At 35.4% G+C, this 19,365-nt stretch overlaps 1 protein-coding gene across 6 annotated transcripts in view; it reads left to right on the forward strand.

The window, feature by feature from the left end:
* LOC126863720 (small conductance calcium-activated potassium channel protein) overlaps positions 1–19,365 on the forward strand; it is a 235,982-nt gene that overhangs the window by 199,775 nt on the left and 16,842 nt on the right. For all 6 annotated transcript variants that reach the window (XM_050614155.1, XM_050614156.1, XM_050614157.1 and 3 more), the window contains one exon: positions 15,289–15,710. In XM_050614155.1, the coding sequence (XP_050470112.1) occupies positions 15,289–15,710 (422 nt within the window). The remainder of the gene's footprint in view (positions 1–15,288; positions 15,711–19,365) is intronic.

Consider the following 19,365-nt stretch of genomic DNA (forward strand, 5'->3'; position numbering starts at 1 on the left):
TAACGGGCCAATGTGATTTTCTACTATAAACGATAAAACGAACTTTGTTTAACCAGCCAACAGAGCGTGTCGTTTAACTAGTTTAACTTTTTACTATAATGATATACCGCTGGGAATAACTTTGATAATTAAAATTTTAAATAATCTCGAGAGGTTCCTTAATTGGTGATTCGTTATAAGTAATATTCATATATAACTATCGTAATTACTGTTTTGCCATTTTACAAGTTTCGATGACTCTATAAACAATATTTAATACACTGGTACAGATAATAATTAACGGACTTTAATATTGTTTTAAATTAAAACAATGTTGAATATCGAACGTTTCTTCCTATCAATATATAGTGCAACATAAAAATTTCATCGATAATATCAAATCAAACTTGTAGACTTGTGAAACCTTCCTGTAATGATGCCAAACATGTTTCCAACTTCAGTGTAATTGGTGATTCGTCAATTAATGTTCATGAAAGATCATTGGAATTATTTTCTTGCCGCTTCGTTAATATTAGCACAGTTGGAAATTGTCTTAAACTTAAAAATATTCACCATCGAACATTTTTTCTTAATAAAAAGACATTCCTCCCAATGTTCGACAGCGGTACTTTATATAATGTAAAGTGTAATAATGTCAAAAAAATGTCATGGTTTCCGAAGATAAGCAGACAAAGTGCCAATGTTAGAATCACAGGAAACGACGAGCACAAAGAATCGATAAAACTTTTTGATATACTTCTCTATTCGTTCCTTGAAACACAGCAGATGTAATAACGCGCATGACAGCCACTCTCGACCAATCGACCATCTTCACGCCTGTCCATGCTTCGCGTTAAATCGACAAAGAGTGCATGCGAGTGATACGCAGCTCGAATCGACAGTGGTTTTCATCATCTTTTAACCTCTTTTACCTTTGGAATAAGGAAAGGACGAAGTTCCAACAAACCTATATGTATATCAGAAAACTGCCAAAAACATTTATTAGGTTGTAACAAAAAATGTCCGACTTTATTATATCAGTCTTCTAAATCCACCTTCTCTTCCAATGTTTATGTTTGTAAATATATATCATTTAAAAACTGAGAATTCTCTCTTCTATATACATATATGATCGCAATTTTCTTTACTTTCTAGAATTCAATGAAGTATGGAAAAAACGCGTAAAAATTTGAATATTCCATATGTTCTAACTAAACTGAATCTTTAGTAAAAATATTGTAATATCCAAAGGCGGATAAAATACCGAAAATACGGTAGTCGTTATAATATTTATTAAGAGAGAGTAACAAAGAAAGGAATAAAATGAAATAAAAGAAAATCATATAGGAAGGGAATATATCACAACGACATAGAACCGCAATTTAAAACTATTAGAACGCACCACGGAGTGAATTTTCCTCTATAAGCATCCCTTAACTCTCTAGAGGTATCTTGGCAATAGCGTATTTTTCCGCAAACCGAGCGACTCTCCCTAAAAGCCTGGAATTCTTTTTCTTAAATCTATGCCAAGAACATGCAGGGTGTAGCAATGCATTATTAAAAATCTAAGAGAATTGGTAGCAATTCCTTCAAGAAGATTGCGTTCCTGTGTTGTTTCAGAAGAAGCCACGAGGAACGTTCTCCCGTTTCGTTTAATCGTACCATTCGAAATTGTTTATTTTTAATCCTGGCAAAGCAGGTTCGTCCCACGGCGATTAGAGAATTCCATCGCAATCTCGAGAAGTAAGTCGATTTTCGCCGGGTTTCGGAAACGTTTCGCATAAATCCAGCCAGAGAGAAAACATACGTCAGTGCAAGAATTTGCAAAAAAGGATCGCGAACAATGCAGGCGGAGAATTCACGCCGGAAAATACGATTTCCTTCGCCTTTAAAAAAATACACAAGGAGAAGATTACATTTAATTCGGTGTGCTGGGCGTGACATCGAGAAAATGTTACAGGAATGCTAACATCGGTATTCAGAAGCTTAGCTCCATTAGGAAGTCCGTTTTTTTTTTTTTTTTTTTTTTTTTTTAGAACAAGTATCTCACAAATTCTTGTGCTCTCCTTCGCGGCAAATTGCTTCATGCTGCTAAGTGAAATTCGGTGTTTCAAGATTTTATGAGAGGAATTCAGAAACTTTCCGATGTAGATCTTTTTTCCAAGTAAGATATATTTAACATTTTACGAGAGTGGTCAATATTTTTTTCAATATTACTAGAATTTCAAAGGTGTAACAATTCAATTATCGATAATCGAAATTCTAACAAAAAAAAAGTTGTAAACCTGTTAGAAAAAATAGAATATTACAAATTGTTTGATCGTGTAATAACACGTCACTTCTCACGATACCTTTTACCAATCAAAATTCAGTGTACGTACTTGTTAAGCTTCGAATTTAAATTTTAGTTTGAAATAAAAACGTTAGAGATTCGTCAATTTTGATTGATCAATACACGATTGATGAGGATATTTTCAACTCTCTCTAGCTAGAAGAATATTCTAATTAATAACCATCGATCATTCGATGAATTTCAAAATATTAATTAAAAATATGTTTCGAATCTTCCAATCGCGATTTTATTGACACAACGAAATAAAAGCGATTCGACAGTCAATTCGAGTTCGAACGTTTACAATAAATTGATCCTACAAAACAAATCTAAGATGGATATCAGTATACGGAGATAAACTATTGGTAACGTAACATTTATTACGGACTTTAATGGGTAGTTTCATTCAATTTGCTCGAGGATTACAAGAAACTTTCCACCATAAGAAGAGTCGACAATTGCTGCTATTAGAATATTCATGTCGAGTAACGGTCTGCTACCTCGGGATACGGAAAAGAATGTTTTCATCGACGTTTCAAAAGTCGTTCGTGTGAAGAGGAAGCGGAATTTTCTTCATCCAATAAATTACTTCTGCGATACATCTTCTAATGCTTTTGATTACATTTACTCACAACTACTTTACGAGTAATTAACGACCGTTTAATAAAAACAATTTTCTCATCCGCTCAGATTAAAAAATAGACTTTTATACAAAATAGAAATTTTAGAGTTAATTTATTCTTACGTCGTAAAAGACGGTATATATGAGATACGATATTGGAACGGAGGTTTTAAATAAATATTTAATAAGAGCATCTAAGATTCAAGCTTAAAGGGAATTCAATGGGATCCCCTTGTATTAAAAGGATATTTAAATCGCTTTACATTAAAGCTTTACGAGACGTTATGAAGGAAAATAGCGTATAAACTACCGCATAAAACATACAGGGACAAAAGACAAATATTCTACACTGTAAAGGGATATTTTATAGTGTTTATACAGTACAATGTACTATTGCGTTTTACGCCTCATTTGTCTACTCGTTACAATTAGAGGATCGTTATAGGTAGCAATTAATTAATACAAAATTTCATACCAAAATAATTATTCAGGAAATAATCACCATGTTTGTTGTAATAATTTGAAAAGAGGACAATCATGGTCAGGGATTCAAGTTTTAAGTTTCCAATTTTAAGTTGACTGTGACAATATTCGTGTCGATTAGTATTCATTAACGAGTGATTCGTTGGGTTTTCATTATCCCACTTCCCTGCGCGATCATGTAATCCGAGCAAGCTGTTGCGTAAGTAATGTACAAAATACAGTCAGCGACCGAACTCGATCGTAAATGACGTTTATCGAACGATTCGGTAAGTCAGCGGGAACGTTTTAACTATAGCGGAATCGTACCTTCATTTCGACCTATTTTTCCATAGATGAGGCTGCCATTAAATCCTACCGCGTAATCGATGGAAATTTATCTTCTCAATTCATGCCTATTTGGCTCGCGATTTCTTTCTCACCAGTAGAGCGTCAAGTGCACTCCTTAACTTTGTAATAACTACGTCGAAATGGGTCGAGCCACTTTTTCGCCACTCTACCAAACCACTTCGTAAATTGCCGGGCTGTTTTTGTGCTTTCGCTCATTAAGGGCCAAGGAGTGAAATAATATCTACAAGCTGGTTGAACGTGATATTATTAAAAAGCATAAATAAAATAATATACATGTTATTTTGTGCGGATAGAGAAATTGTATTAAAATTATTGAGATATGTATAATTTTATGTGCTAGACTAGGTTAGATGCGTAGTAGTAATATTTGTACGTGAATATCAGTGTGTGGAAGTACAATATGTGTGTGCGCGGCGTCTCGAGAACAGATGAATGTAAACTGTTCAAAGTGCTGAGACGCGCGCAAGTGTGTATCGATGAATATCTTTGAAATCGCTTATCAAATAAATATATAACTATTCTAATATGAATTCTAAGTGTAAATTTAGTGTTCTTATACCATTATTTCGGCTATTAAGATCCAAAATTCTCAACAAAAATATTTTATAGAAACTGCACAGACACCAACCAAGCATTGCGCGATTCACTCTCGTGATTTAAACTGAAAGATATTTCATCAGAATGCTATAAATATTTCAGTCTTTCTAGACCTTCTAAAATTAGGATCTAGGTTCTGAAAATAACTACCATCCATTTTTATCTTCTTTCTTTTCTTTTCCCTTTCTCTAAAGATAATGCATGATAAATCTTTTGGATGCATTGCTGAAAGCTTTGACTGAATTATCATTGTTTAAAAAATTTTATCAAAATCATACATTGAAATTATTGGTTCCTTAAATATATTAAAACAATTTGGGAGTATCGATTGTCACTTTGCTGACATAACTTGCTTGGTCTTACTTTGAATAACTAACAATGTTATACCCTTGTAGGTATAATCGTCATCTCGTCAAGGACGACGGTGGTTTGTTACAAAATGCGTGCAAAATTACTTATTAAAAATTCCAATATTACATTAAAATTAAGCGCATATTTAATACCAATCTATATTTCACTAAATTAATGAGAAAATAATTTAACATAGTTTACAGGAGTTTAAAGTTGCTGTGTACTTCTTTGCGTTTGATCCCTTTGTGCGCTTCGTGAATCCACATCAAAGGGAAGACATTCGAACAGCCCCTAGGCTACCATATTAAGATCCCAACTTCCGTTGAGAGACCGCTATTCAAAACCTCGCGATATATCTTCTTCTTCAGTCTTTATCTCGCAGACCTATTTTCTTACTTAGACGGTCGCGCTCAATGAGTCACGTTACCGAAACTTTCATCCATATTCGATGGATGAAAAATATTTCACCAAGAAAGGAAATTCGATCGTGTCGTGAGATTCTCAGAAACTTTTTCTTCCAGGATGCTCGAATTTTTCTTTCAAATCAGTGAAGAAATTTAAGAGAGCAAAGAGATTGAAAGAGAAGATTCTATTATTGAGAGCGAGAGAGAAATATTGATTTTTCGTCCAACCCAACCGATAGAAAATTCCGCCAAGTCTGGACTTCATGAAAGCGATAAAGACTATCAGTGTAGATAGTGAAATTCCAGTAAAACTGACGCAAACCCATTACACTTGCCGTGAAATGTTTGCAGAAACTTTGCATTCACCATAAAATTAATTTCGTCGATTTCCTACGCGCGATCGACCCGGCCAACGCTGTTGACGAGAACCGACGCAAACATAAATTGTGTGTCGATATCGGATGCAACGATTTGGTACACTCTCTTCGGTGCAATTAAAATCACGTTTTCCAGCGAGCGATTTCGAAAATGTCGGTAATCAAAGAGCGTGAATACAGACCCTGTGAACCAATTTTTTGAAACGTCGATCTCAACACGAGAAAATCGTCGAACGTTACTGCGTACATACGGTCCATATAATTATTTGCTTTGCTAAACATCGCGTTGTTGATTTCCAGCAACGCTGTGATCGCTTTTTGAGTATCTGCCAACTGTATTTTAACGCTCCGTTAAAACGATACATTCCCACGAGGAGTGTGTCAACATTTTTCATAGCTGACTCTTTTACATGTCTATTACCCGTTATCAGATACTCATTTTTCGTCGTGACGAGGCAACTTATTCATTCCCCTTGGGAGCCATGTTCTCGGTTGAATAGGCGTATCCTGACGCGGTTTCCCGTGTTAACCCTTTGAACTTGGCAAGCATTTTAACATCTCTTTCCATCAACTAAAAATAACTAGTAGTAATTAAAAAGCGAATAGGGAAATGTTAGAATAATTCTCTTTATCTTTGCTATAATTAAGAAATAGTATTAATCATTTATATATTGGTGTATTAATCCTTTAATTCTTAATGTTGCACTGTTAAAAGAATTTTGTAAATTTATTTACATGTTATTCATCTTTAATCTCATAATTTGTATTTGTAAAAAGATTTTTGTTTATACGAAATGTTACATTTATTATATTGAAATAAGGAGAACGCGAGTGAAATAAATATTTCACGATATTTTATCAATATTCTGTCATTCTTTTGAATAAATATGAAAAGAAGACGAAAATTTTGAATTATTTTATCTTCCCTCGTTCCCAGAAACGTATTTGCCTCGGAGATTCTTCCTCCGCCAACGATCTGTGAAAACCAACTCGAGGGAAGTTCCATGTAGAACGAACGAATTCCTGACGATGTTTGATAACCTCAGCCATTTCCATGCGTTTCAAATCGAGCGTTTCGCAGGTTTACATAAGGGCCAGTCGTAAACCGATTCGATTCTTGCTACGTAACCGGTTCACGAGCCCCGCCTGTAAGAGTAACTAACTAATCCGAGAGCAACGAGCGTTGTATACTGCAAACGATCCCCGTTATTGCAAATTTTAATGGGTACGCTGCACGCGATTCTTCGAGATCACGATAATCTCGTGGGACGGCTTAACCAGGATACTCCGTTGAAATTTGAATTTAATTCCTTGGATGTCCGAGCGTCACGCCTGGCGATCTCCACTTTCGCGAATGCTCACTCGATAAGAAGATAATCTATTTTTTCGATGCAATCACGTAGGATTTATATCGAAATGTACGTGTTCGTGTTCGTGTTCGTGTTCGAAATGTTCGTTCGATGCATATGTTGGAAATGAAGCGTTCGTATTACGAAGGATTCTCGTCAATTTTCTTCTTTTTGGTAATTATGCAGTTTAGTAACTTTTCCCAATTTTCCCCAGTTTTTTATCCTAATAAGAATCGAGAAATTTAAGGGAGATCGCTTCTGTTAGAAATATTCTGATTAACATATTTGTTTTGAATAAAAAATTGTATCAAAGAATTTTGATAGAAATCATCCATGTGATACATACTTATACGCTTTTGGAAATTATCTCTTGTATGAATTTAAAATTTTGTATAAATTTTAACGTTTGTATAATTATAAAGAAACGCGAAATTCAATTACCGAAAGCCGATCTTTTTCATTGTTTTTTTTTTTAAGTGTTTTATGTTTTATTGTTTGTAAGTGTTTTATGGAATTGTGGTTTCAGGGATTTAAATCTTTTTATCGAGGCTTCGAGCGTTTTATCGAGAATGTAATATTCGAATTTTAAAAAACGGACATCAATTTCCCATGGAATGCACAATAGCGAAACCTTGTTTATGAAATATATGGTGGAAATACGCAACGTATCCGATTGAAAATCTTATCTATTGTATTCTGTATAATGGATTAGGATATGCATATTGTTTTGAATTTGATTAAAATCGAAGAAAACATCACTAAACCTGGCTGAAATTCAGGAAAATAAGTAGTAGTTGTAATTTTTTCATTTTGCACTGTATTTCCGTGTTCCATTGATTATCAATTCATGGCAAGTAAAAAGCGGATTAACAGTTTTTATTTTTCAGGCTATTGAATTACCTGAAATATTATACACGTGCCTGAAACTTTACTCTCTTTTATATTTGGATGTCCATGCTTCGACTACATTGACGTATATCAATTAAAATTTGCAAAAAGATATAAATACAAGTTACCAGCATTGATAATATTATCTTGCATAATATTAACAAGTTTGGTAATGAAACAAAAGAAATTGTACTATTTAACAAAAAGTTATCTATTAATAATAATATACTTATTACACGTATGTAATTGTATAAAAGTATTTGTAATGTTTTTATTAAGCTTGTACGGTATGTCGTTTGTTCTAATCTACCAGAAGAAGACCATTTTATTTTCGCGAGTCACGTGTCAGAACGGCTACCAGAGATAACCGTGCGTAGAGTCAATACGCAAATAAACCCTTCGATATTCCACAACAACGTAGAAACGTCAATCACACGTCCAGAGGAAAAACTCGTTCCAATTTTCAAGCGAAATCGACAGAAAAAAAGAGTTAAAAGGCAGTTCGAACGCATAGACGTAAGCAGTTTCTAACTCATTCGTTTACAAATATAAACGATTCGAAAACACATTTATTGAACAGTATTTTACGTCATAATTTCCATTTAATAAACCTTGCAATTCACACGTTTCCTGAACTCCCGTTAATTATACAGGCTTGAACTTGCCTATAATTTTATAACGAGTTTCTAGTAAAAGTAATATTTTAATATATTTCGTAATTTTACGCGCGTAACCATTCAATTACTGTAGAAAAGCAGCGATTAATATTTTTAATAATACCACCTTGAATCCACGTCTTTTCTTAATTTCCATAAAATCTACCGCACTTAATAATCGACCTATTCAATATTAAATTTTTAGGAATTTCAGATTTGAATCTAAAAGTAACACATGGAAAAAATCAACAACTCAAACGCATGTTATCAAATATTGTCAAATAAGGAATTCAAAAATATCCGTACTTTTTTCCGTTCTCTACTTTTCAGTTATTCTTATTAATAATAAATCATGGAAAATCCACCCTTCTGTTCATCAGTTAACTGGAAATGATCTAGTTGCTCCAGCAATAAGTACCACGATGTTAAATCATTCTGTCGACCCTAACAGTATCATGTTCAGGCGTTCATTGTTTAATTAAGCGTAATGCTAGGTGGACGTTCGGATCTGCGACGTAATCCTCGGCAAAAGACGGCGGAATGTCGACGGAAGGCATGCATGAAAGCCGATTTACCTGTGGTCGTATAAGCGAGCTCAAGTTGTCCTGAAACGATACACATTCATAAGGGAGATCGGCCAGGAGCGCGGTTCATAGTACAATCCTTGCTGTTTCTACTTTCGTGGATTATTTTTAGGGATCAAGTACGTTTCATGGTTTCCTCGTATACTCAGCCGTATTTGCACGTTTAATGGAAACATCAAAGAAGTGCAGAAAGAATGTGTTTTCGACTTTACAGTTTCTCGTTAATTGCGACGAAACGTTGCCAATTAGAATTTTGTGGTTAGGAATGTTGCCGATCCAATTTGCTCGGTTTCCTGTTAAGTTTGTTGGGTAATTACGGATGATTGCATTTGACAGAAATGTACAGATCACGATACGAAATATACATGGGAAATTGAAATATTATCAAGTTATTGGAAAAGTTTTTTTATTAATTGTTAGAGAGATGTGTTTCGATAGACGTTTGTAAACACTCGAAGATTAATCTGCCCTTCTTAGTTGAAATATTTTATCTGCAATCCCAAAACTAAAGTTTTATCGTTTAGTTTATTCCAAAATGTGTTTCAAAACATAAACTTGCACAAGTTTCCATAGCATCGCTATACCACCACACTAGAATTTTGTCCAAGTACAACGAATAAGATTCAACTATTCCAAGGTAATATCGTGAGTTTTAATAGCAAATATAAACGCAGATTCCAAAGGCGAATATGGAAACCATGATATTTCCTAAGTTTCCAGTTAACTTGTTCAACAACACGAATATTAACGTCACTCGCAAGAAATAAAAGAAAAATTTGTTATACCACCAAACGAAACAGACCGAATTTTTCGTCCTATGTTTTTATTGAAAAAGAAAGGAATAAGAAGAAAACAATGTTGCCAACGGTCACTCGATATCATACAAAGCTCGTCGACTTGTCCCCGATATTTTCGCTGAAAATTCGGAACGAAACGTCGTACTATGTCATAACTGTGTATCGGGAACGTTGCATCGAATGACAGACAGCGTAATAACTCGGCCGAAAAGAAGGTTTTGGGAAACTATGAGACGCCCTCCAAGCAAAGAATGAATTTTCTGACGTTTAATATTTGCGTTGAAACGACAGTTCTTGACCGAAGATTCGACTGTCCTGGTATACTTTGATGCCGATAACTTCACAGATATGAAGGCAGATTCTTTGTTTCACGGATCAACAATTTAAATATTTCATCAATTGTAACTTTCTCTTTTCGTGTCTTAATAGAAAATGTCACGTGTCAGATATTACTTTTGTTCGCCAAAGAATATCTCTACTGTGTTGCGAATTCTCGACTAAAGAGCAACCGGTCAGGTTAAACCGGTCGGTCGATATCGCGTACCTCAAATGACTTAACGCTCAAGGTGGAGGAGGTTTAATAGATCGAGTGTCAGAGTAATCTAGCACTCTATTTGCACTTGTTGTATAAAGGTAACGTTTGATGTTCTGAACACGGCGTTAAGATCTTGTTGAGGGTGAAGTATTTCATCCGCACGGTACGATGTCTGATGATGAACTGTCCTCCCACGTTGCTGATTCTCCCTACCAGCCGTTGAGTTTCGTCCGTTCATCATGCCTTTCCGGCTGGATTTTTTCCGGGGTTTTTCACCTGACCTCTCAGTCATTAGGTTTGCAGCTCGGGGAGGACATGTAATTCGGAATTTCCTAAAGAAGAGAATGGACCTGTCCGTGCCATAAACGGATGACCACTCAAAATTTCGAACATACTCTAACAATCACGATTACACCTTCGTAGCCGGTATACTTTTCTGATGGCATTACCAAGTGATCGAAGCAACTTTGAGTTAATAAATATTTATCGTGTCTCGACTTTGAAAACAAATTTTAAATGCCGCCATTGTGGCGACATACGACTGTAGAAGATTAATTCTTCTTACTTAACGAAGACGCCCTGCAACGTTCGCAAAGCACCAAACTATCAAACAAACATCAGCAACACCGGTTTCATCAGGATGAAACGCGAAACTATTATTGACAGAAGCAAGTCACGTAATAGGACCGAGCACACGTTTCTGTTGAATTACCAGTTCTCAATGAAACGTTTCCTCGTTACAAAGAGAAGTAAGAGGGATAGGGTCCGGGGATAAATAGGGAGGCGGAGAAGCGGTCTAATTTTAAGCGTCGAAGTACGCGCCGCGCCATGTAAACGAATGAGAACGAGGTCCGCATTTCCTAGTGGCGAACGCTTGGATTTGAGCCTAATGGCCCGTTGACCTTTCAGCACCTGTTGATCGCCGTTTATCAACGATTTGCATGCGCAGATTTGCTCGGATCACCTGACTTCGCTCGGCGAAATGAAAAGCTTATCCTCGAGCAGCGCGTTGATCGACGTAGACAATCTCTCTGGAAGCGTGATGCGTCGCGATGTCCCATGATTCGTAGCGAAGTTCAAATTTATTGATTTTCGATTCGCTACCGGTGCCTCGCTCTGTCTCGCTCTTCAACCCTTTTCCTCGTCTCTCTATCTTTCTGAATCTCTCGCTGCTCGAGTTTCCTCTCGTTATTAGGAAATTGAGATGCTCGATAACTAACAGTTGCCAGAATTCTCATCGATTTTTGATAACGATGAAACGTCCTGTAAACTGAAGAATTTCAATGGAAAACCTTGACGATAGCCTTGAAAAGCATGCAACAAGCCAGAGATGTTAGTTGATGACCAATAGCCGTCATTGAATCGCGAATGAAGAGGTATAAGTGGAATTGGAGAGAAGTTGAGAAGGATTAATGGCTTCATGTTTGATACAGAGAGATTAATGTCTTGCCTTTGATCGGGATTCCAGGTTGACTTATAGCGTGTTTCCTTTTCATAGTAAGAATCATTGATTCGTAGAAAGCTGTAGATTAATTTTTTTCACTTTTTTAACAGAGGCTGTGATTTTATGTGATGTTTTAAGAAGGCTTCCGTGTCCTTGCTCTTATCCTGTGTCTTCAAGTTCGAAACCCGACGAAGTTGTTACGTTGTTTGAATTCCGCTGCAAGTTCTTCCGGCCGATATTGATTATCGTGAACGTTGGAATATTAAGGATGTCTGCTTGAATACTTTAAGCATGTAATTAGAATGATACGGCTAAATTGAAAGAGAGAAGGAATTGTGTAGACAATGCGGAAACAGTCTAGTTGTTTAATGAAATTAAAACTAAAAGCCATTTCATGTAACAACATCGATTAATTATGTTCTTTCGCGTTTTATAAAATGTTATATTCAAGAATTATATTTGTCGGGTTATCATTAGGATTTAAGGCGCGTAATGATTCTTCGTTTGAATTAGCCATTGTTTTACAAAACAGAGAATATATTTACGGGAATAAACAAGATTTTACAAAATATTATGTATAATGAGTTTAATAAATGATAAGATTAACAAACGATAAGTTTAACTAATAATTAGAATAAAGAATAATAAGTTTAACAAACAATAAGAGGAACGAATAATATGTCTTACGAATAATGAATTTAACGAATAATGAGATTAACGATTGATAGGTTTTACGAATAATGAATTTAATTAACGCTATTAACAATGTTCCGGGGTTCAAACGAATCCACGGTCAACGGGATAACTCTTTACTATGCGTAGAATAATTTTAAACACAAAAATACGATTGCTGAGACACTCGGTAAATTGCTCGATGTATCACTTTCCAAGGCGATCACACGAATCAATATCTGATGAAAATCTTTTTCGCTATACGACTGCATTTGTTTGTTATATGCTCGCTGGAGACATCGAGAAGGTTCCAATCGTTGTTGCTAGGCAATTTCTGTCAAAAGTTTGTTGTATACTCTTTGGAAACATCGAGAAAGATCCAAACGCCGTTACTAGGCAGTTTCTGTCTGGAGATTGATTCCTAACACAACGTGTGTCCCATTATATCGACATCTCTAAAGTACAATTCTATGTGATTTCTAGGGAGAACAATACAACCGATCCACACCTTCGTCAGGCAAAACGTTTATCCCGTGACCGTGGCTACGTTCGGCGACCAGTTGTCACCTCGAACCCACTTTCGCTTTCACAAATATCAAACAATTACAAATGACAATTGCTTAATTACAGTTATGATAAAATCTAGGCTAAAGCATTAGAAGGTTTCCTCAAAATTGCAAAGGGAAGGCTCCGGTTTTCCTTTCATCTCCGACATATTAATACTTATTATCATTATACATATTATATTGTATTGATATTTTGTCATATTTATGGATAAACTTTCGTATGACTTCATCTTCTTATTATAATAAGAGATATTTTACAACTAAACTTTTTACGAATGGTTTCGTTCAGTGTACACCGCCTTATATTTTTACAATGAGCAGAGCAATAAACTGCAACTGTTGGTGCTACAAAACGCAGAATGGCTAAAAGTTGAAGTATTCCCTGTGATGATAGTAAGCCGGTATCGTGTTACAAATTGACTGTAAAATGCAGAACACACTTGCCATGCCAAGGGTGAAATCCAGTGACAAGGAGCTCTGAAATACGAACGCTCTCTCCGTCACCCTGGTGCAACCTCGCTACGATCTCTTCGTAACTGTCGTAATTCGTTTTATCGATACCAACTGGGAAGATTGCTCGGGCGAAGAACAGGATTTCTCGAACCATCGTTATCCCACGAACGAATTATCTCTCGTAAAACACAAGAATCGATGCACTGCAAACATTATCGGCAATATTTCGCGAGCTTTACGACGGTTGTTTTGTCACAACCTTTCTTTGCACCTTTGTCATTCTAGTGAATCTCCCCCTTAACGCGATATCTTGTAAAGAAATTTCTTTCTTCAAAGAATTTCGAATCTTTTTTTTTTTTTTTTGCTATCTTTAATATTTTTCTATATTTTTGATTTTCTTTTGTAATATGTTTCAGTCAAATCAAAAAAACGAAATCTATTTCCTGTATGAAGGAGTAAAAGAAGAATTTTGCATAGAAGATTTCTTGGTACCTAGAATTTTTGGATTCATTGTAAACTTTTTCACTATTTTTAATCTTTCTCTTTATCTCCAATTGTTTCGTTCTATCGTGCTATTTTCCAATATCGAATATCGAATAAAAAAGACAAAATCACTTTTTTACATAAAAGTATAAAAACAATTCTATACAAAAAATGTCTTTATTCCAAGAATTTCAATGTTTTCTAACCGTTTTCATTGTATTTTTAACTTTCCTGCTTATTTTTATACTTTTTAGCCTGTTTTACCATATCCAGTACCAGACACGCGTTACCATTAACTGGAAAACGAGAAATCTATTTTCTGCGTGAAAGAGTAAAAAGGTATAGAAAAATCAATCCAATCGGTTTTCATCTCTTTAACTGAAACCGGTTTGTACATATTTCGCTCTTTTAAAGTAGTAGTCTGCCTTCGATCTTTTCGATGCGCTTAACCTTGAGAGTGAAATATCGTTTGCATTCTCAGCGCCTTTTACCTGGCCACAAATTCCCCTTTGAGCCGAGTTGAAAAGTAACGACAGGATTAAATATTTATCCTATCGAGCGGTTCGGCAAGTCGGTGATATCATGTCGCATGAGGATGGTAAACCAGGGTATAACGTCACCGTAGACTGGCCACGAAAAAACGGAAAGCTCGAGAAACGACATGCCAGCATATAGGAAAATACAATGTAACTTAACTATGCTTTTCATCGCTGTGCATCTTGTCATATTATGATAATCTCACTCGAAAGCGTCGAGTTGCCTGCTAGGCTCCAGTGACGCGTAAATGATTGAATGATGTCTCAAATAACATTATTTGTATCCTGGTTATACAATATCATGCAAAAAATCTTATAGTTAGAAATAAAAAAATTTTAAAAGATGTTAAAAAATGTTATAAAATACATGTTTCTTTTTTAATCCTACTGAAATATATAATTGTTATTGAAAGTAGTAGAAAGGAAACTTTTTTTTTTAGAGAGAAACTTTTTTTAAAATTCAATATATGTCAATCAATTTTATATTACCATCTCCACTATTTTTATTTGATTTTAATATTAATATGTATGTGTATGTACATATATGCTTGACTCTGTTGAATATTTCAAAAGCATTGATTTTTTATTGTTACGAAATTCAAGATTAATAAAAACAGCTGAATTTTGATGCAGGTTTCGGGTTTAATTTAAAATATAAATATAATGTAATTTATTTTTTACAGCAATTAACTAGATAGGTAATTTGTAAATAAATAATCTGAAAGATTTGCAATCCGAATGATCAGTTAATTCGTTTTCGCTAATTAATAGAGAAAAATTATCATTGTCCCCATAACCAATTATGACGAAGGATAATTCTTTTTGTCAACAGTTGTTCATGATCGATAACTGCGCGGACGATTGGCGGATCGCGATGACCTGGCAGAGGATCGCGCAGATTTCACTCGAGTTGTTAATCTGTGCGATCCATCCGATCCCAAGGGAAGATTATTTCCTGTGGACGACCAAGCTGGCAAACAAGGGCGGTAACATCGGTTCGACATGGGTGCCATACGACGTCATCCTATCGTTGCCGATGTTCTTCAGACTCTACCTCATCTGTCGCGTTATGCTGCTGCACTCGAAGCTGTTCACGGACGCCTCGTCGCGCAGCATAGGGGCCTTGAATCGTATTAACTTCAACACCAGATTCGTCCTGAAGACGCTGATGACCATCTGCCCGGGAACCGTGTTGCTAGTCTTCATGGTCTCCTTATGGATCATCGCCTCGTGGACGTTACGCCAGTGCGAGAGGTAAAACAATTAGAATTTATTTTTATTTTTAATTAGTGTTTAATTTCGCATTAAGTATACGTAATGTTATTGGCCAGACTTTAGGAAAATATACGTATTACATACGAAACATCAATATTATAGCAATCAAGAAAAACAAACTATTCGACAATTAGAATTCTTTTCTTTTGAAGTTAGTAACTCTCAGATACAGATATTTGTGAGTTCTCATTATCCTGGTTATAAACTACACAGACCTTTATTTTTTTTGAAACCAATATCGCTTTAATTCCACACAATATTTTCCACAATGCTACGTGATTTTGCTCCTTCGATCGTTCCTCCAATACTAACCGATAACAAGAACATATAAATCGACTAATGTATTGATAGAAGATTACAGAAGAAAATTTGTCGTCCTTTAATTTATACCTTGCTACCACAAAAATATCCCCTTTTATATTTTTACCATTGTCTTCAATATATATATATATATATATATATATATATATATATATATATATATATCTTTTTTTTCAGAATGTTTTGAAACTTGGATTTGAAATTTCGAAATATTTTATAAAACACGTATAATATACGTATAATAAAAGTATTCAAATACAACTTTCGTGAGCCAGTGTGCATAAATATATAAATTAAAAAATAGATCCATTGCACATTTCATAATCCATACACAATCTACGAACATTGTGAGACCATAAAATAACGCATACAGGACAAACACGTAGATCTTGGCGATTAACGTTCGAACGTCAAAGAGACTGGAACGTAGGGATCGGTAGTTAAAACGACAATGAAGGATTTACTACAGGGCTCGAAATTGCCGGGCCGCGTATAATTAAATTCTCCTGTAAATAGCGGAGCCGATTTAGGGAATCGTAAAGAGCATCGAAACGATCAATCTTGCGGGCCAATATAAGACTTCGCCAGTCTCTCGCGCGACTAAGCGCCATACCTTTAGATTTTTTCTCTTTTTCCTTTCCCGTCGTTGCTCTCGATAAAACCTTCGTTCGACTTTTTCCTCTTTCCTTCCCGATGAATAGATCTCTTCCAGTCTTCTGCCCTTAAATAAGACATCCACCGACTACTATCGTTCTCTCTTTTCCTTATCTCGATGCGTCTGTGCCGGACGAAGAGGAGACGAGTTAAATTTTCGTCCATGTATGTATTGTCGAAGCTATTCTCTCTTTCTATTTCTATTTCATTCACGATCCTCTTCCTGAGGTCGATGCCTGCCTTCGAAGAAAGGATCTTCCCGATTCTTCAAGTTGGATGCCAATGAAATTTTCTGAGAATTTATAACGCTGCTTCGACAAAGACACGTTCCGGAAAGATTGCAACAGAAGATTCGTAGAAGGTGATAAGATTTATATATAAAATCTGTCTGTTTGGTGAAGTGCTTGTTAACACGTTCAATGTGGATCTGTTTGGGAAACACTTCGATACATGGTGAGCACTTACTTAATTACGAAAAATGTAATTGATCGGTTTGGCTTCTGAGAGATTCATATTTAATAAGAAATCACAAAATCTATCAATATAATATATCAATACATCTATTCGTAAAGCTGTCGTTCATGTAAAGAGAGAATACATTTTTCTGTGCTTAGAATTTGAAAAAGGCCATTTTGTTCTATTGCTGTCTTTTTCGTGTTACTTTTTCCTTCATTACCCTTCATCTCGTTTTCCCAAAGTCCGAGTTTCTTCCGGAATTAGAATTTTACACACACGATGCAGGGTAGAAACGAACCTTTTCCTCGAGATCCACCGACTCGTTTGTAAAAGGAGCTCTAATGGAAACTCCCTGTATCTTTTTATTTCCATGCGTGCAAAGCAAAGATAAAGTCGCGTTACAGTTTTTACTTACATTTTATCATGATCGTTGTCGACGCAAAATTCAATGTAATAAGATATCACGACGAAATAGCTACACGATGCACTAGATAGACATTAAATTGTAATATTCTCTTTCTTAAGTAATATGATGATTTATTAAGCAACGTTCTAGAAAATAATTCATTTTTAAAGATAACCTTTGCAGATATCTAAGAATTTACGACTTTTCAAGTATATTACTTTCTTAATAAACTGTCAATATTCTTTACCACTGATATTCAGTTGCCAATATCGATGGCAGATTTTCGTTTTAGAGCAGTAGGCATTATCATCTTCTTTCGGCAGGTAATCTGCTAGATCGTGTGCTTCCTTTCCCATTTTATGGTCTCAGCCTGTCTTATCTAGTACCTTTAACGCTTTTCGATGCTTTTAACGATGAGAAATGTTACGGCCAATAGCTTGACACTTTTCAAGCTTTTAAGATTACCCGTATTTTTTACCGCTGAATTACACGCCTCTGTTGTCATACTTTTATGATTGATCTTTATGTCCAACAATGATATTTTCTTGCAGATTATTATAAAACATGGTAATAAGATTCGACATATTTAACGAATGAGATTTGATGTTCTGTTTAATCCAATTTTATCATTCGTCCGGTTTAATGAATTTCATATAATCATTTTTCATTAACCTAATATTTTATTCTACTATTCAAAATAAATTGGAAAATGAACATTTCATTACTTTACTTGGAGTTTATTTCAATAATTCCAAACTGAATGACAATTTATTTTAACTATACGCCAGAAACGTTTTGATCCTTATGTCTACCTTCCTCTGTCAAATAGGTAGATCATGCAGTCGTAATAGTGCAAGAAGTCTTACGAAAGCAACCATTCAATTACGTTTTCTTCCTCCATCTGTCTCCCATTGAGGCATACAACGTACCACGCTCGATTTCGAAAATCCCACATCTCGTTCCGCCATCTTTCCATCGTTTCAATTATTTCGAGAGGGAACCGTACTTTTGGCGAAAACACCTCACCGCGTAACCCAATTACGTGCTTTAATACCGACCGTGCTAATTAAAAAAAGTGCTTCAATTGATGAAGCGAGACGGGGGTGGAATCGCTCTTAATGGCGTTTAAACATGTTACGGCGAATAAATTGGAAACGTCACAGATAAGGGAATGTTGGCATTAGTATAATTTGAAAAATTCTTGAAAACAAAATTAATAATTTCACGAATTAGATGGAGAAGAGTTGCAAAGCTGTAATATATTTGGATGCATATTTCAAAACAATCTCTTTTATCTCTTGACATTTATATCTACTGTATCTTTTGTTTAATCACAACAAAAAAATTTGCCTTTTTCTCTTTCGCTTTACATACATGAGTATAAAAAGTATTTTTGCACAGAATATTCAATCCATTTTCCAATAAACAAAATGTCTAAAAAATATAAATCGTTGAAGATATAAGAATAAAATCGAAGTATGGAAACTAAAACGTGATTGGAAACTAAAACAAACCGTGGGATTGTAGGTCTAGCGACATCAGAACCAAAGTACCAAATGTCGAGTCGATGAATCTGCTTCGATCTCTCGAGTACAGGGATCGTGCTCCGAACAAGCAGCAAAAGAGATCTCGCCCTAAAAGGAATCTGCTGTAACACTAACTGTCCCATTAGAAGAGTTCGGTTTAACGACCAGGATTAGTCGAGGCGCGTGTTATTCTCATGTCCCACCCCGGTTAACGATTTCCGATAATGAATTTCATGGATTCGACCGGTCGAAGAAAAGACCTCGTTTTCTC

The sequence above is a fragment of the Bombus huntii genome, chromosome 3 (genome assembly GCF_024542735.1).
Source record: "Bombus huntii isolate Logan2020A chromosome 3, iyBomHunt1.1, whole genome shotgun sequence".
NCBI classification, from domain to species: domain Eukaryota; kingdom Metazoa; phylum Arthropoda; class Insecta; order Hymenoptera; family Apidae; genus Bombus; species Bombus huntii.